At 45.6% G+C, this 16472-nt stretch overlaps 1 protein-coding gene across 5 annotated transcripts in view; it reads right to left on the bottom strand.

Annotated features, from left to right (window-relative positions):
* Positions 1-308: 308 nt before the first annotated feature.
* Positions 309-16472, bottom strand: part of FAAP24 (FA core complex associated protein 24) — a 91352-nt gene continuing 75188 nt past the window's right edge. For all 5 annotated transcript variants that reach the window (XM_069216549.1, XM_069216547.1, XM_069216546.1 and 2 more), the window contains one exon: positions 309-1004. In XM_069216549.1, coding sequence (XP_069072650.1) covers positions 756-1004 — 249 coding nt within the window. In that variant the 3' untranslated portion in view covers positions 309-755. The remainder of the gene's footprint in view (positions 1005-16472) is intronic.

Here is a 16472-nt window from a genome sequence, read left to right on the forward strand (position 1 = left end):
TGTAGATATGCAGCACCTGTGACTGTCCTGCTGCAATGCACCTTGGGCGTTTTATTCAGCCCTGTGATCCTGGTTTGATGAGTCCATGCTGAAGGTGGCCGGCAAGTGATGCCAGACACAGGTTTTCCAGTTTAAAAGGTGTGTAGGTAGAAAACACTAACAGCTATTACCATATATTTATCTTTTCAGCCACTTCCATACTCCAGCATGTACCTTAATTTTTAACATATTTAGAAAAGGCTTCTTAATGCTCGACTTGGATGAAAGGAAAGTGTAAGCTTGTAATAAACACCAAAGCATACTTGCCTTTTTATTATTTATTAAAAATGTCTTTCTTGGCAACTTTTCATACCATCTTAATGATTCGAACAGCATAGAGTTAAATCTTTGTACAACTGATTACTGAGCCATCTATACTGAATATTGTTGACTGAATCTACACTTGCCTCAATATGTTAATACCGCTGTCCAGGATACAACATTTTTTCTGTAGAACAGCGCTATTGAAGATGGAGAGGAAATACCTAAGGGCATTATAAGCAACTGGTTGAGTAAATGTCATGCTCACTTAAAATGGATAGTAATTACAAGAGTACCTTGTAGACCAACAACAATTGTGTTGTGCTTAGGTCCAGAGTGGGAGCAGGTGAGACAATGGACTCCTGTGACTTTGCAGGATCATGTACCTGTATCGATCACAAACCAGATCTAAAAGAAGAACCTGACAAACTGGATTTAAAAATCTCAAAGTTTCGTCATCTTTGTTGTGTGAAGAATGTATTAATTTGTTGTGCGATTCCCCTTCCAACGACCTCTTCAAGTTGCTGGACTGACGCCTTTGAAAGTTGGTGGATGCTCGGAAAATACTGTAGAAGAAGTAAAGCTTTAACTTTTCCAACTCCTGGAATCTGCTGAATGGTATTAAGAATTGAAGGCTCTGCAAGCTGCGATCGCTTTTTACGAAGAAAAGGATTACTCTGCTGTTCTTTACTCTGGCTGTGTACCTGCAATAAAAAAACATTAATTTATCTCCTGACTTTTTGGTTAACCTTATTCACTACAGCCATACCATTATTCTCAAATAATAGGTTCCAGAACGACACACAACCAGTGTTTAATCGAACTGAATGGAGGCCAATCTTTGCTCACCTCTAAAGATTATAAAAAGTTAATGTTTATAACTTTTATTAAGACACAATGAATTCTGCCTTTTTCAGTGAATAGATAAGCGACAGCTTAGTACAAATGAAGCAAATAGCTGATACTGTTTGTTGCTAGACATCACTGATGATGATTTGATGTAACTCACCATTTTGAAAGGACCGACGAGGACGTAAGCTAGTGGGATGGTAGATAAGGGGAGTCAGTAATACATTATTTTACTCACCTCATTCTTACCTCAATCTCTGAGCTTTACACCGGGTGGTTAAGCAGGCTATCAATATGCCACAGTGAAATTCGGATACTTATCAGTGGAGATCAATGACGATATCTGAAGCTACTAATATCATTGGTCAGCTGATCATTCCAACTACTACAAAAAGGATTATGACTCATTTCAACATTGGCTGAAACATTCTTCATAAATGGTAATTATAACTTACTAGAATGTGCAGTTCGATTGGTCTGTGTATTATGCTATCTGCCTTTCTGGCACTTATTCTGCTTTTTTGTACATTTCAGCTACTTGCTATATACAGCGGTAAAAGGCTAGAGGGAAGACACACGCTTCTACCCAAAATACACCTTGTACAGGAACTGAATTCGAATAGGAGCACTGCTAAAAGAAACCCCAAACTAACTGGAAGTTAAGTAGTGAAGCAGGGGGTGTTGCTAAGATGCTGACTGGATGAGTCGCCCTGTAGCGCGATTCGCCAAATCACCCCATGTTCAGTGATCTTACCCACTTCCTGAAGCTTCATCAGGACAGTTTCTTCCCCTTGACTAATGCACACTACCTGTGCTGGGCCCCAGAACGGAATATGGCGCCACCGCAAACACTGTGGGGGGCCCAGTAGCGAGACCTCGACATGCCTTGGAGCCACAGACAAAAGTAGCAGCCAGCTCCACCTACAAGCATGCAATCACACCCAACGGTAACTGGACTTCAGCTAGTGCAGGGAGACATCCTGGCCCTCACCACTCTCTTCTTGCCCTGGACTCCTGAAGGCAAGGGAGGTGGATGCCACCAGGTCCTCAGTTCACTTACTAGATATTGGACCATGGCTGGCCCTTTTTGAGTACTTGTGCGGGGGTGCCCTTGGAACCCCCACCCAAGTGCTTTCCCGCCCGGGGGGTGTAGAGTGCCATATCATGGACCAGTCATGGAATAGCCACCTATGTGAATTAACCCACAATGCTTCATTATGATTGTCCGCAAACCAGTTAATCTTGTTCCATTGCTGGGGCCGGGAAGGCATCCACAAATATTATTAATGGGGGCTGCTAATGCCATGCAGCCAGCGCTATTTGATACTGTCCCCCATGGGATCAAGTCTCCTTGGGAACTCTCATAGCTCACTTGCCCATAACATTGCGCAAAAACTGAAGACTCATCACAGGGCCTACAAGTAGTCCATTATTCTTGACAGCTCTGCTTTACCCTGTGAGTTACAGTCTCAGACAGGGGTGCACACCCCAACTAAAAATACAGTGGGACTTCACTATGGTGAAAATGAAAAGCAGCAAAACTGTCCCCAAAGTGGAGGAGATAGGGAATCGGGCGCAGACAAAATAGAAGTTCTCTATGCCACCAAGTAAATGGACAAAACATTGCAAGAACATACAGGGAAATTCAATGAGATGCTAAAGGCTTTCCTTAACAGTAAATCCATCTTTGAACCTAAAATTGATGCTTTAATGATAAACTTCGCGCAGACCACAAGAAACTGAGAGAAAAGGTGCAGATTAATGACTCCTTATTAACATTTCTACACTTGCCAGTGAAAAAGCTACATTTCAGATTAAGGTACTCCCAACACTAAATGCGCATCCTGAAAATTAAGATGAATCTGTTCTCGGAAGCTCGTCTGGCAGTCTGGAAAAAGACAGATGTTGTCAAATACTCTCCGCCCAGCTGCCCGCAATGTCCCAGGGGTCAGCTGTTGGGATCACATACTCATAGTACCTTGATGGGCAGAGTGTAGCCGACGTCTAGCGAGGTGCACTGCTTCACAGCTCCGTGGATGAAGGCAGGGCTGGGGAGCAAGGCACAAGTAGTGCAGGTGGGTCGTGGACATGGGTCCTGCCTTGCTGGGTGCTGTTACTTTTCTGCCCAGGTGAGTTGGGCAGTCCAATCAGGGAGTGCAGATTTCTCTGTCCACGAGTCTCCCGCTCGGGCCGAGTGCGGGTTTACGGAGCGTGCTGACGTTGGAAACTGAAGTGCCACGCTACCTCCTCTCTCGCACCCACTGGTTCTCAAACCTGCTCTCACAGCACAGAGCCCTTGTCGGGGAGAGTGGCCTCCGGGCTGGAGAGTCCGTCAAAAAGGAATGGAGGTCAGGTTCGTCCTGTATTCGGGGTGAATACAGAGGCCAGCTGGCAAAGCCACATTACAATGTTGTCACAATCCCCAGCAAGTGAGGAGCAGGGGCAAGCGAACCTGTCCTTGTAGCTGTCATCTAGCCAAACCAGATGTGTACTGGAGATGGGCTGTAGGCACACAATGCAGAGAGTACAGAGAAATGTCCACCTTCAATGGTGGCATTTCCAGAATAGTAATAATAAAACCGACTTTAGCAGTAAAGAGGACTAAACATGATGCAGCTACTCCTCTCACATCAGGAATACAGTTTAACGATTTTATAAGGAATTCCCGATGCTGGCCTATGACAAGGGCAGGCCTCACAGTAACGGAAAAGGACTTTAGGAGTTTTTCAGTACTAGGACATGAAAAACGGTACATGATATAACTTTTGCTTACAGAGCACCCTGCCCTAGGGACTACCTAGAGCCTACCTTAGGGGTGACTTATAAGTAACAAAAAGTGAGTTCTGGAGTTGAAAAGAGGATTTAGATGCCAAGTTGAGGGGGCAGTGACACTGCCCACGCAGGCTCTGCTGTAGCAGGCCTGAGACAGGTTTATGGGGCTACTGAAGTGGGTGGCACAATCAGTGCTGCAGGTCCACTAGTAGCATTTAATTTACAGGCCCTGGTTAGGTGGTTTACCACTCTACAAGAGACTTACAGGTAAATTAAATATGCCACTTGGGGATACACCAATATTACCATGTTTTAGGGGGGAAGTATATGCACTTTAGCACTGATTAGCAGCGGTAAAGTGCTCAAAGTCCCAATACCAACAAAAAGATGCAGCATCAAAAATAGAAGGTAAAGGCAAAAGGTCTGGGGATAAGACCACCCTAAGGATGTCAGGTATAACAGGCATATACTATGCCCTAATGTTTCTTGCAAAAACTAAAAACCATGTCCCATGACAAAATGCTGGAGGACGCTCAGTCCTAGCGGACGTCTAGAGGTGAACTGGTGGCAGGGTATCATTGGCACCCAGACGACAAATTTTTAATATGCCTGATTAGACACCACCTCAGAAGAAGGATGTGGGGCTAACCCTGCAGGGAATAGGGGGCTAAAGAGAGAGCATCAGCAGAAGTCGGTGTCAGCAGAAGTAGAGCAACGCAATGGGCCAGGATCCCCGAGAACCGAATTGGACACAGCTGAGAGCACCCGTGACACTAAACTTGATGAAGCAGAGCTGGAACTATATTAAAGGACAGGACATAAACCCAATGAGAGTAGAGCTTGCAGTCCAATGGCTGACTAGAATAGCCTTTCTTTTTCCTTTTCTTTGAGTGGAATGCCATGCTCCTAAGAATACATGCATGTAAATGGATATGAAATCATGCTGAGCGCTGTTGCTCCAGGGGTTTGGTGGGAGTGGAGGGAGGAGGTTTTGGGTGGGGTGGGATGTGCTCCTTCTGAGGTAGAAGAACGTGGGCTACGACATGGGTTCACAAAGCGCCACACTTTCTAGCCAGTTTGAAATATATCATATGACCCCATGCGCTATTTAGACTGCAAGAAGTCAAAGGTACCCTGTGTTACTTTAGGAAAGACATTTTAATGCTAGGTTTATGGGGCAGGACAGTAGCAGAAACAAAGCGATACAATATCCTGACCTGTAATGTGAAGTGTATGGCAACCTACACCAAGGGATATAGAATACACCTCTATTTAAAACACAGACATATACAGTTTTCCTGTCTCTAGGAGACATATCACACCCAGTGAAACACTGAAAACGACTGAGAGGGGTTGTGGTGGGGAATCTGATAAACTGGATATGCTAGAGGCTTATTGATATGGATCACTCCTGGTGTTCTTTTTCCAGTACAACACTCCAAAATAGACCCAGAGTGTAGAAAAGTAATACTGGAGGGGGTGATGGATGGGGAACCGATATTGGTGATTGCTATTTGTGCTCTTAACACAAGGCAAGCTGCATTACTGGTCACACTCACACCATCCCTTCTTGTGAGCAAACTGGCACCCTTTATATGTGGTGGATATTTCAATTGTGTACCAGATAGAACTAGGGATATAGACGACTTTTACAGGCACCCCAATCAATCATAATAGCCAGATATTTACAAAATTGGGCGATTAATGCTTATGTAACTGATGAACCTGGAGACAAGAGGATACTCATTTTACTCTGGGCTACATGACTACAAACCAGAAATTACCTTTTCTACTGCAGTTCTGAGACAGTCGTGAGGGAGGTCAACACTGGATACTTGGGCAGTCCGTTGACAGACTTCAACACCCTCAAGTAGGTACTTAACTAGGGGATAGGGAGAGTACGTCCGAACATACCATCATGGCGTCACCCATTTGAAGACCTCTGTGATGTAGCACATCACACTACAATAAACAACAACATAGACCAATACTTAACAGAAAAAACAGGGGCAGCTTCGACCATCACAATGTAACAGGATGCCTTTAAAATTATTTTGAGTAGTCTCTGCATCAAAACAGGGTATGGGGTCAAACTAGTCTTAAGGAGGAACTTTAATCCGTAGAGGACCACATACAGGCTCTGGAAACTGAAATTGTGCCAACACTAGCATCACTCCACAGTAATGAAAGCAAAATTAGAATACTGGTCAACACCTGAGAGACTGAGTGCACTTCAGGGAATATGTAGCTTGCCAAATGCAGATGGTAATAAAGAAGGAAGGTTTCTCGCCTGGTTCTTAAAAAAGTGAGGTCCCCAGGACACCAAAAGGTTCCATCCGAAACCTGCAAAGGGTACTTGTAAACATTCAGGGCAAGATCAATCAGATGTCTATAGATTACTATTGAGCCCTAGCCACAGCGACATAGGAATACCCAATCATTCCATCTGCAGTGGTCAAGAAAGGATCCATATTCTCGGAACAGGAAACACCTCTGTCATTTGGATGAGATACATTTGGCCCTCAAGCAGATAGTGAGAAGCAAGCCCCTGGCACAGACGACTTGCCTTTTGAATTCTACTCTGCTTTCAGATAGCCCTGTCTACTGCAAGTGTATAAGGCTGCAATGTTAAAATCACACTCTGGCAATATCGCTAAGAGGCGCTATTAGTGTTTCTCCAAAGCAGGACCATTTAAATGTAAGCTCCTATCGCCTGTTGCCCCTACTAAACTTGGATTATAAAGTTTTAGATAAAATCTTAGCAGACAGGTTGGCTGATGCAGCACAACCAACCATAGATCTGACCAAAATGGACTCAAAACGGGCATTACTTATGGTTATGAGATAAGCAAGGCTGTCTGGGGTTTGCCCGTGGGTGATTTTCCTAGATATGGAGAAAGCCTTTGACACCCCAAGTTAGCCATAACTGTTATTGGTGCTCTGCAAGTTGGGAACCCCGACCCCTCAGTGGCAAGAGTTCATATGAGAAAACTGAACTCAGAGCCCATAAAGGTAGAGAGGAACACATGAAACAATTGCCTAAGTCAGCCTGAGTCCCCTATTATTTTCTCTAGCCATGGAATCCCTGGCTTGCTTGCTACACACCAAGGGGCTGGAATGGGGAGTCAATGTGACAGGGAGGAACATCACTAAGGTGAAGATGAATTAATCTATCTTAATTTGAACAATGATAACTTACCACTTTTGATGGACCTGCTGAACAAATGTAGAAAGATATTGGGACTAAAGATAAAGTGGAATAAAATCTGCCTGTTTCCAATGGTAAAATCAACAGAAGAGCAGCACAGCCTGCTGCTGGCTACTGGCCTACGGTGGAAAATCAACACCATTAAATATTTTGGACTGAATGTATATCATCTTGAGGAAGACCAGGATGATGGAAACTTAGGGGTGGTGCTAACTTTCATGAGAAAATCAATACTATTCGAGTATCCAAATGTTAGTTCTACCCAGTTTCCTGTATTTCTTTACAGCAATTCTAGTGGTGTTTGAGAAGGGATTCTTTAGGGAAATCCAGACACACATACTGCATTGATATGGGTTACAAAGAGACAAAGAGTTGCAGTAATGAGAATATATGCCCCCCTGGTCAGAGGTAGGGTGGGCGCCCCCAAGATGAGATGTATTATGCCAATGCCCAGCTACAGTGGCCATATGGTGGCTGAGCAGTAATCACAATTTGCACCTAGTAGAACTGGCCTTAGGTATACAGGGCCACGGTGCGTTCGAGTGGCTCATGCAATAGCAAGGGAAACACACTTATAAAGGTTGCTAAATGGTGGTGTACAACACATGTTCACTTGAGGCCTAAAGATCACCTAAGCCCTGACAACCCCTTGTAGGCAATGCCCAGCTGCCAGGTGCCACATAATGTGAACTTAGGCAGCTAGACGCATAAATAAGGTTTGAAGGGGATCAGTTCAACCTTGCATAAGCCACAAAAAACAATACAATTTACCCTTTCTTTTTTAAATAAGTGTAACAAATGAGTCATTTACTGTCTCACACATTCAACTTAACTGTAGGAGGATATATTATGATAACACTGCTATGCAAACTGAAAGAGGTCCCAAAACTGGGCAGCAAATACATTCTGAGACTGATAAGTGTAGGAGGCTGACCTGGTTTGTAGTGGGTACCTTGGGTACTTGCACCTTACACCAGGTCCAGTTATCCATTATTAGTTAAATGTAGTAGTGTTCTAGCAGCTTAGGCTGATAGGGGTAGCTATAGCAGAGCAGCTTAGGCTGAACTAGGAGACATGCAAAGCTCATGCAATACCACTTATAGTTACATAGTACTTATACACAAGTAAAGACAATACTCAGTGCTTGCCAAAAATAAAGGTTTTTATTTGGGTGACACAGTACCAAAAATATCTTAGAGACAATACTCCTCCTGGAGGTAAGTATTATACACAATATATACACTAGACACCAAACTAAGATAAGTAATTAGACATAGGATAGTGCAAACAATAGGAAATGCTATAGAATGCAATGGGAGAAAATAGGTCTAGGGGCAACTCAAACCATATACTAAGAAAGTGGAATGGGAATCACAAATTCCCCCCTAGACAAGTGTAGTGTGTGCAGAATCGTTGGAAGAGTGAGAATACAGTAAAGGTAAGTAAATTACCACACCCCAGAGTCCAGAAAAGCAGGAGTAAAGTACTGCAAGTTTCCTTAGGACACACTCCAAGTCGTGATTAGAGTTATTGCAAGAACCAACCAAGTCTGCAAACAACAAATGGTGGATTGCTGGACCCAAAGACCTGCAAAGGAAGGAGACCAAATCCAGAAGTCGAAAGAAGTTCCAGGAAGGACAGGAGCCCCTGCTAACCCAGAAGAGGGTGCAAAAGAAGAGTCCCCGGTTGGACGAAGACTGCAGAAATGCACCCTAGGAAGATGTCAGCGGGTTCCTGCAGGATGCACTGGATGTCTCACGTCGTAAAGTTGGATGCAGGAGAGTTTTGGCGCTAACAAGCCTTGGTTCTGGCAAAGTTGCGTTTTGCGTCAGATAGGCGCTATCTGGACCCAGGAGGGGCCTGGGGGCCTCAACTCGGTGTGAGGATAAAGAGGAGACTCTCAGCACTTCAGGGAGCCCTCAGAGCACCAGATAGCACCCACGGGAGTCCCAGGACCCGGGGACAAAGGAAGTGCAAAATGCGGTTGGTGCAGCACTACAAATGAAGGTCCCACGCCGCCGGAGAACAACTCAGCGAGTTGAGTGTCGCAGCATAGAGTGCTGGGGACCTAGGTCAGGCTGTGCACGTAGGAATTTTGAAAATAGTGCACGGAGGCCTCAGGAGGTGAAGAAGACGCGGTGCACAGGTGTACTGTCGTTCTCGGGGAAGGCAAGGCCTTACCTCCTCCAAATTGGGACAGCAGGACCTCAGGACAGTCTGCGTCGATGGGGTCCACCCTCTGTGTTCCAAGGAGCACGCTTGTCGCCAGGAAAGGAGTCCAAGAGTACCAGTCGTCAACTTAGAAGGTGCCTGTGTGAGCAGGGAAGTGACTGTCACTTCACAGGAGATTTCTTCGGTTCTTCTGGTGCAGGTTGAAGACAGGGAGTCCCCAGAGCGTGCACACCATGGAAACTGTTGCAGTTGCTGGCTGGAGCTCAAGTTGCAGAGGAAAAGTAGTCCTTCTGGATACTTTGTTGCGGTTACAGGGGTTCCTTGAGCACTCTGTGGTTGATCTGAGGTCAGAGGATAAAGTAGTAGTTGCAGAGGCCTCCTGCTGGAGACTTGCAAGTAGAATCTGAAGAGAACCCACAGGAGAGACCCTAAGTAGCCCTGAGAGGGGGACTGGCTACCTTATCAGGTATGGACCTATCAGGAGGGGTCTCTGACATCACCTGCTGGCACTGGCCACAGAGTCCTCCAGAGTGCCCCCACACCATGCAAAGCAGGATGTCTGAAGTCTGAGACACACTGGAGGAGCTCTGGGCAGCACGCCTAGGGTGGTGATTGACAGGGGAGTGGTCACTCCCCTTTCCTTTGTCCAGTTTCGCGTCAGAGCAGGGACAAGGTGGTCCCTGAGCCGGTGTAGACTGGCTTATGCCTTTCAAAGCATTTCCAGAGGCTGGGAGGGGGGCTACCCCTCCTCAGCCTGTAACACCTACTTCCAAAGGGAGAGGGTGTAACACCCTGCTCCCAAAGGAAATGCTTTGTTCTGCCTTCCTAGGACAAAGCTGCTCAGACCCCAGGAGGGCCGAACCATGTCGGTGAGGTGGCTGCAGCTGTAGCTGCATTGCAAGCCTCAGAGAGCTGGTTTGGCAGTACTGGGGGTTCATGGTGGAGCCCCAGGATGCATGGAATGGGCTCCCCAATACCAGATTTGGAAATGGGGGTCAATTCCATGATCTTAGACACTTTACATGGCCATATCCGGAGTTACCATTGTAAAGCTACATATAGGTATTGACCTTTATGTAGTGCACACGTGTAATGGCATCCCCGCACTCACAAAGTTCCGGGAATTGGCCCTGAACTATGTGGGGGCACCTTTGCTAGTGCAAGGGTGCCATCACACTTAGTAACTTCTGCACCTAGCCTTCATTAAATGAAGTTTAGACATATAGGTGACTTATAAGTTACTTAAGTGCAGTGAAAATGGATGTGAAATAATGTGTGCACGATTTCATGCAGGCTGCAGTCCTGAGAAAGGGTTTGTGTGAGCTCCTTATGAGTGGCAAAAGAAATGCTGCAGCCCATAACAATCTCCTGGAACCCCAATGCCCTAGGTACCTAGGTACCATATACTAGGGACTTATAAGGGGGGTCCAGTGTGCCAACTGAAATTGGTAAATGAAGTCTCTAGCCTATAGTGACAAACTTAAAAGCAGAGAGAGCATAAGCACTGGGGTTCTGATTAGCAAAGCCTCAGTGACACAGTTAAGAACCATACATACACACATTAGGCCATAAACTATGAGCACTGGGGTCCTGACCAGTAGGATCCCAGCGAGATAGGCACAACACACTGACATATAGGGTTTTCACTATGAGCACTGGGGTCCTGGTTAGCAGGATCCCAGTGACACAGTAAAAACACACTTACATACACTCACAAACAGGCCAAAAGTGGGGGTAACCATGCTAGAAAGAGGCTACTTTCTCACAATAAGTATGAGGAATAGGGTGATACTGTGGAGACGTGTGAAGCAGAAGCAGTGAACTCTAAAGGACACGCAGATACATTAAACAATAACACCGGGGCCTGCAAAACATTAATGGACCACTAAATAGCGAGGAAAGATGTTCCCCTAAAATGTACTACTCTTTTCACACATACCACAATACAATTATAATCTTGAACAGCCCATTAATCACCCATGAAAAACAGCTAGTTTCTAGATTAATTGACCAAATGGGGCAGAACGTTTTAAGTAGTGATAAATCACTCAGCATTAGCAGCACTGGCAAATTATCAGGTTAATCTATTTCAGGTAATATCAGTGCAAGCTAGATGTTGAATAAAGAGGTTTCTTACCTGAGGTAAAGAAAATATGAAGAGGGATTTCAAGCAAGGGCAACCTACTAGAGTACCTTTCTTCAGTGGTAACTAATATTTGAAGCTCAGAGTCTTGAGATGCTCAGTATCTCAGAGGCTATGTTTCTCCTGAGCTCCTGCACTCTGCTAAATGTATCTGTTTCTAAGCATTTTCCTGGAGCAAACTGTTAACTATTAGGCTGCACAAAGGAATCACTTCAGTTTAGGGTATGGGTAAATCTGACAAAAAACTGAGGAAAACAGGAGAGTGCCTAGTTATGAGCACAGGAGGACATGGCTAAACAGGGAGCTATGCCAAACTCAGGGCAATAAGCACTTCAGAATTCTATATCAGGAACGGAGGCGAGAATTAGGCATTTCTTTCTTGTTTATCCTACTCCAGCAGCCATTAAAAGAAAACGACAACAAATAATTCTCATGAAGCATCGGGAAAGAAAACGTCATCCAGTCCACCAATCCCAGTGCTTCCATCCAGTTAAACTCCTGCGAGGACACTCTAGCCCCCCCTCTTTCTTTGCTGCTCCAGCAGCTAGAGATAAGTGCCTTCTCTTTTCTCGTTTTGATAAGGTAGAATTGGGCAGTTTCGCTGTGTGGCTTTTGTAGTGCGCTTGCATTGATATTGCATTTTTTCAGGTATAATGCGTCCACGTCAGTATTGTCTGTACTGTTTGAACTGACAACGCGACCGCGTCCAAATTTCCTCATTGCTTCTTTTCCTCAGCAGCTTTGGGCCCCATATTCAGGGGCTCTGAACAGCATAGCGGCCACGGGAGCGATCACCCCTTCGCGGCTGCACTGCCATATTACGGCTCTCGTGCGGGCTTCCGATCGCTCGGGAACCACATTACAGTTTTACACGTGCAGCACGTCTGAACCCCCTCCCCGCATGGCCAGTGCGTCATTCACTCTTCCTGAGGTTTGGTGAAGCGCGCACAGCCGTTACGATCGGGGGCAGATTTGATTAATTAATTAACCTTTCTTGCCCGAGAGCCACTCTCTGGAGCTTGACACCCGTTTTCACGGGTAGGGTTTTCTTGGCACATTGGGACTGGCCCAGACAGCGTTAGTTTCCTCAGATTAGCAGGGAGTGGTGGTCCCAGACCGTGAGGGTCACAGCAATTAACCCCTTGGGGGACTATTATTATATAGGGGACATCCCTAATTCTGTATTCCCCAGATACATCTTATATGAACTAACAATGGAGGAGTTGGGTAATTATTGTGAGGAAGAGTAAGTTACCTACCTCCCTATTGATGGCCGCCTTTGCCAAATAATGGATGTTTCAATTTTCAAGCAGGTTTCACAGGTGGCTGCTCCTCTGGAGAGGACAATCAACAACTTCAGGCCCAGTGCCAAAAAACCCTTGATCTCTGAGTGGCCAGTGCTAGCAGGTGACGTCGGAGACCCCTCCTGATAGGTGCACACCTGGGTAGGTAGCCAATTCCCCTCTCAGGGTTATTTAGGGTCTCTCTGTGGGTTCCTCTTCAGATTCAGGAATCCTCTGCATCAGCTTCTGACCGTTGGATCAACCGCAGACTGCTCCAGGAACCACTGTAACTGCAACAAAGTATCCAGGACGACTCCTGTGACCTGCAACTTCAGCCACCATTTGCAACAGTTTCAAAGGTGTGCATGCTCTGAGGACTCCCTGCCTTCACCCTGCACCAGAAGAACCGAAGGAATCCCCCGTGGATTGACGGAGTCACTCCCCTGCTCCTGCAGGCACCTTCCAAGACAACGACCGGTTCTCTGGGACTCCTCTCTTGACAATGAGCGGGCTCCCTGGAACACAGGTGGTGGACCAACACGACCCAGACTGTCCTAAGGTCCAGCTGTACAAGTTTGGTGGAGGTAAGAACTTGCCTTCCCGGTTTCCGACAGTACCCTTGTGCACCGCATCATCTCCATCTCCTTGGGCTCCTGTGCACTTCTTCCAAGAATCGTTTGTGCACAGGATTGCAGGAGCTTTGCATGTCTCCTAGTTCAGCCTAAGCTGCTCTGCTACAGCTATCTCTAGACTGTCTAAGCTGCTAGAACACTGTCTACATTTCACTAATAAGGGATAACTGGACCTGGTATTAGGTGTAAGTACCTTAGGTACCCACTTAAAACCAGGCCAGTCTCCTACAGAGTTCTCCACAGGAGGAAAGTGGTCTTCAGAGGAACAAGCTTTGCACATAAATTGCCTGGAGTTGTTGGCAGGGTCCTTTGCAGTAAGATGGTGGACCAGGGGCAAGACCCGATGCTGTGTCTTGCTCAAGATGGACAATGCAGCAGCGGTTTCCTACATCAACCATTTGGGCTGCACAAGGTCAAAGGTTCTATCAGACTTGGCTCGCAGTCTTTGGGATTATTGCCTGAGCAATCAGATTTCGCTGACGGCAGAGCATCTCCTGGGAGTCTCCAACCAGATTGCAGATTGGCACTCCCGTCATTGGCAGGACAAGAGTCTTTGGAACCTCCAACCATCAGTCTTCCAGGCGATACAAAACCTTTGCGGTCCGTTTTTCATCGATCTTTTTGATTTCTTGTCTGGACAACCAGTTGGAAAGGTATTGCAGCTCACGTCCGGATCCCGGGGCAATGACAGTGGATGCGTTTCGCCAAGATTGGAGTGTGGAGAGGGGGTTTGCGTTCCCTCAGTTTTCAATGAGGCTATCCTCCCAAGTCAGGAGACAACAAGCAAACCTGGTGGTGGTATCCCAGATATGGAGGTCTCAAGTATGGTTTCCAGTTCTGATGGAACTTTCTTGCAATTGTCCAATCCGTCTACCCCTGTCTCAAGATCTACTTTTGGATCCCCTAGGGAACTGCCACCATATGATTCTGTCTGACTCTCTCTGTCTCATGGCATGGCGGATTACAGGGAACGTTGGCAGGTCCCAGGAATTTCAGCGGAAGTTGCCTCGTTTCTATCCAGGGCATGGGCAAAGAGAACCAACAAAAAAAAACGGTCTGCATGGCCAACGGCAGATTGATCCAATGGGGGCAGGAGTTATGCATGCCTTGAATTTCTTAGACTCTCTGGCCTCGGAAGGTTTAGCTCACAAAACTATAAATACATTCAGATCTGCAATTTTGACAGGCCATTTGCCAGTAGAGGGACACCCACTGGGTGAGCAACCTCTGGTGTGCAAACTGTTAAGGGGCATTTGTTTATCTGTTCCTCCCTCGTCTCGCTACTCTTCTTTATGGGATGTGACTAAGGTGTTGGTGTTGATCAAATCCTGGTTGTCCAACAATTATCTTTCCAGGAAACAGTTATCTGCCAAATTGGCTACTCTGCTTTGCTTGATGGCATGTCGAAGAGTATCGGATGTGAGAGCATTGGATGTAACAGGTAGAATAAACACCCCTGAAAGGGTTACTTTCCATATATCCAGAAGGACAAAAACCAATTCAAGATTAGTATCATATCCTTCTTTTTTAATGATGTGCCTAAATTATGTGTAGTAAAAACTCTTAAGGCTTATGAGTCGATGACTGAGGAGATTCACCCGCATGGGGAAAGACAGTTGCTTATTGCTCTTACAAAGCCTCATAGGGCGGTTTCTTCCCCAACTATTGCAAGCTGGTTACATTGGGCCATCCAGCAAGGTGGAATCGACACGTCTTGCTTTGGTGCTCATTTTTTGCGGTGAGCCTATGGCTTCCAAAGCTTTTTTCGTGGGGACACGTCTGGAATATATTTTGAACGCAGCAGATTGGTCCTTGGACTCTAGCTTCAAAAGGTTCTACTTCAAGCCGGTTTCTAATCTGGCTTCATTGGTTGTTGACAAACTTTAAACTTGCCTAATCCTCGCTCTGGTCCTGGCATAGAAGGAAAAGTTTCCTAGCTATCGTAATGGAAAGTTTCAATTCTATTAAGGACACAAGGTGAGGATTAGCCCTACCTTGACTAAAGTTTACTTCCCACCCAAGAGATCTGCGTATCTAATGTAAGTAATTAGTTTCCAAGTCTATTTAAGGTATTCTTCAAATATTTCCTTTGTTCGCATTTTGTCATTAAATCGGTTTGTGAACAAGGATAATAGTTGTCCAGTAGTGTTTATGGGACCCTTCTATTTCCTAGGGTCGGTAAACAGGAGAATGCATGAAGTTCAGAACATGTGTTGCAGGAAGAAAGAGGGGGATAGAGCGTCCTCGCAGGAGTTTATCTGGATGGAAGCGCTGGGATTGGTGGACTGGATGTTGTTTTCTTTCCCCATGCTTCACGGGAAATGTTGTTTGTTGTAGTGTTCTTTTAATGGCTGCTGGAGAAGAATGAAAGAGAAAAAAATGCTTTATCCTCGCCTCTGTGCCCTTAATAGAATTGAAACTTTCTGTTACGATAGCTGGGAAATTTTTAATTCTCCACCCTGCTAGCAGAGATGAGGGCAAATCAAGCTACTCCTACTTGATGCAAATATATTCTCTCACAAACAAGGCTACAGAAGTGAAAGGTGCTATCATGCTTTGGAGGAATGGGTCTGTTCTTTCACTCAGGAAACCAATTTGGGGAGGTGGGGGAAAGGGGGGCATTGTGGAGTGTACGTCACAGACATTTGAGATTGACCAGTGAGTGAGTAGTGGTCTCCAAGTTGTGTTATGTTGAGCGACACTACCTGCGGCATAACATTTCAGAGTAATGAATCTCTATCTCATGTCCTTTGCTCATCATCTCCTTCTCTCAGAGGTATGCTAGATTCAGATGTGGTGATTTTTAACCAATTGATTATCAATATCCATTGATCGTCTGGCACCTTTGAATGTACATGAAGCAAAAAGAACAAAGCCCTCAGCCCCTTGGTTTTCCCATGCTTTGAAGGCTGAGAAAAGTCTGTGTAAAAAATTGTAACACAATTAGGGAAAGTACTGCGATCCTGATGCCAAGACAATACATAAAGTGGCACTACGCAAATAGCACAAACTTTCCCACAAAACAAGGAGAGCACTTTTCTTCTTATATAGTGGCAGTCTCTAATACCTCCAGGGAAGTCTCAAATATAGTCAAGTCTTTTGTTTGTTTATTT

The sequence above is a fragment of the Pleurodeles waltl genome, chromosome 12 (assembly GCF_031143425.1).
Source record: "Pleurodeles waltl isolate 20211129_DDA chromosome 12, aPleWal1.hap1.20221129, whole genome shotgun sequence".
Classification (NCBI taxonomy): domain Eukaryota; kingdom Metazoa; phylum Chordata; class Amphibia; order Caudata; family Salamandridae; genus Pleurodeles; species Pleurodeles waltl.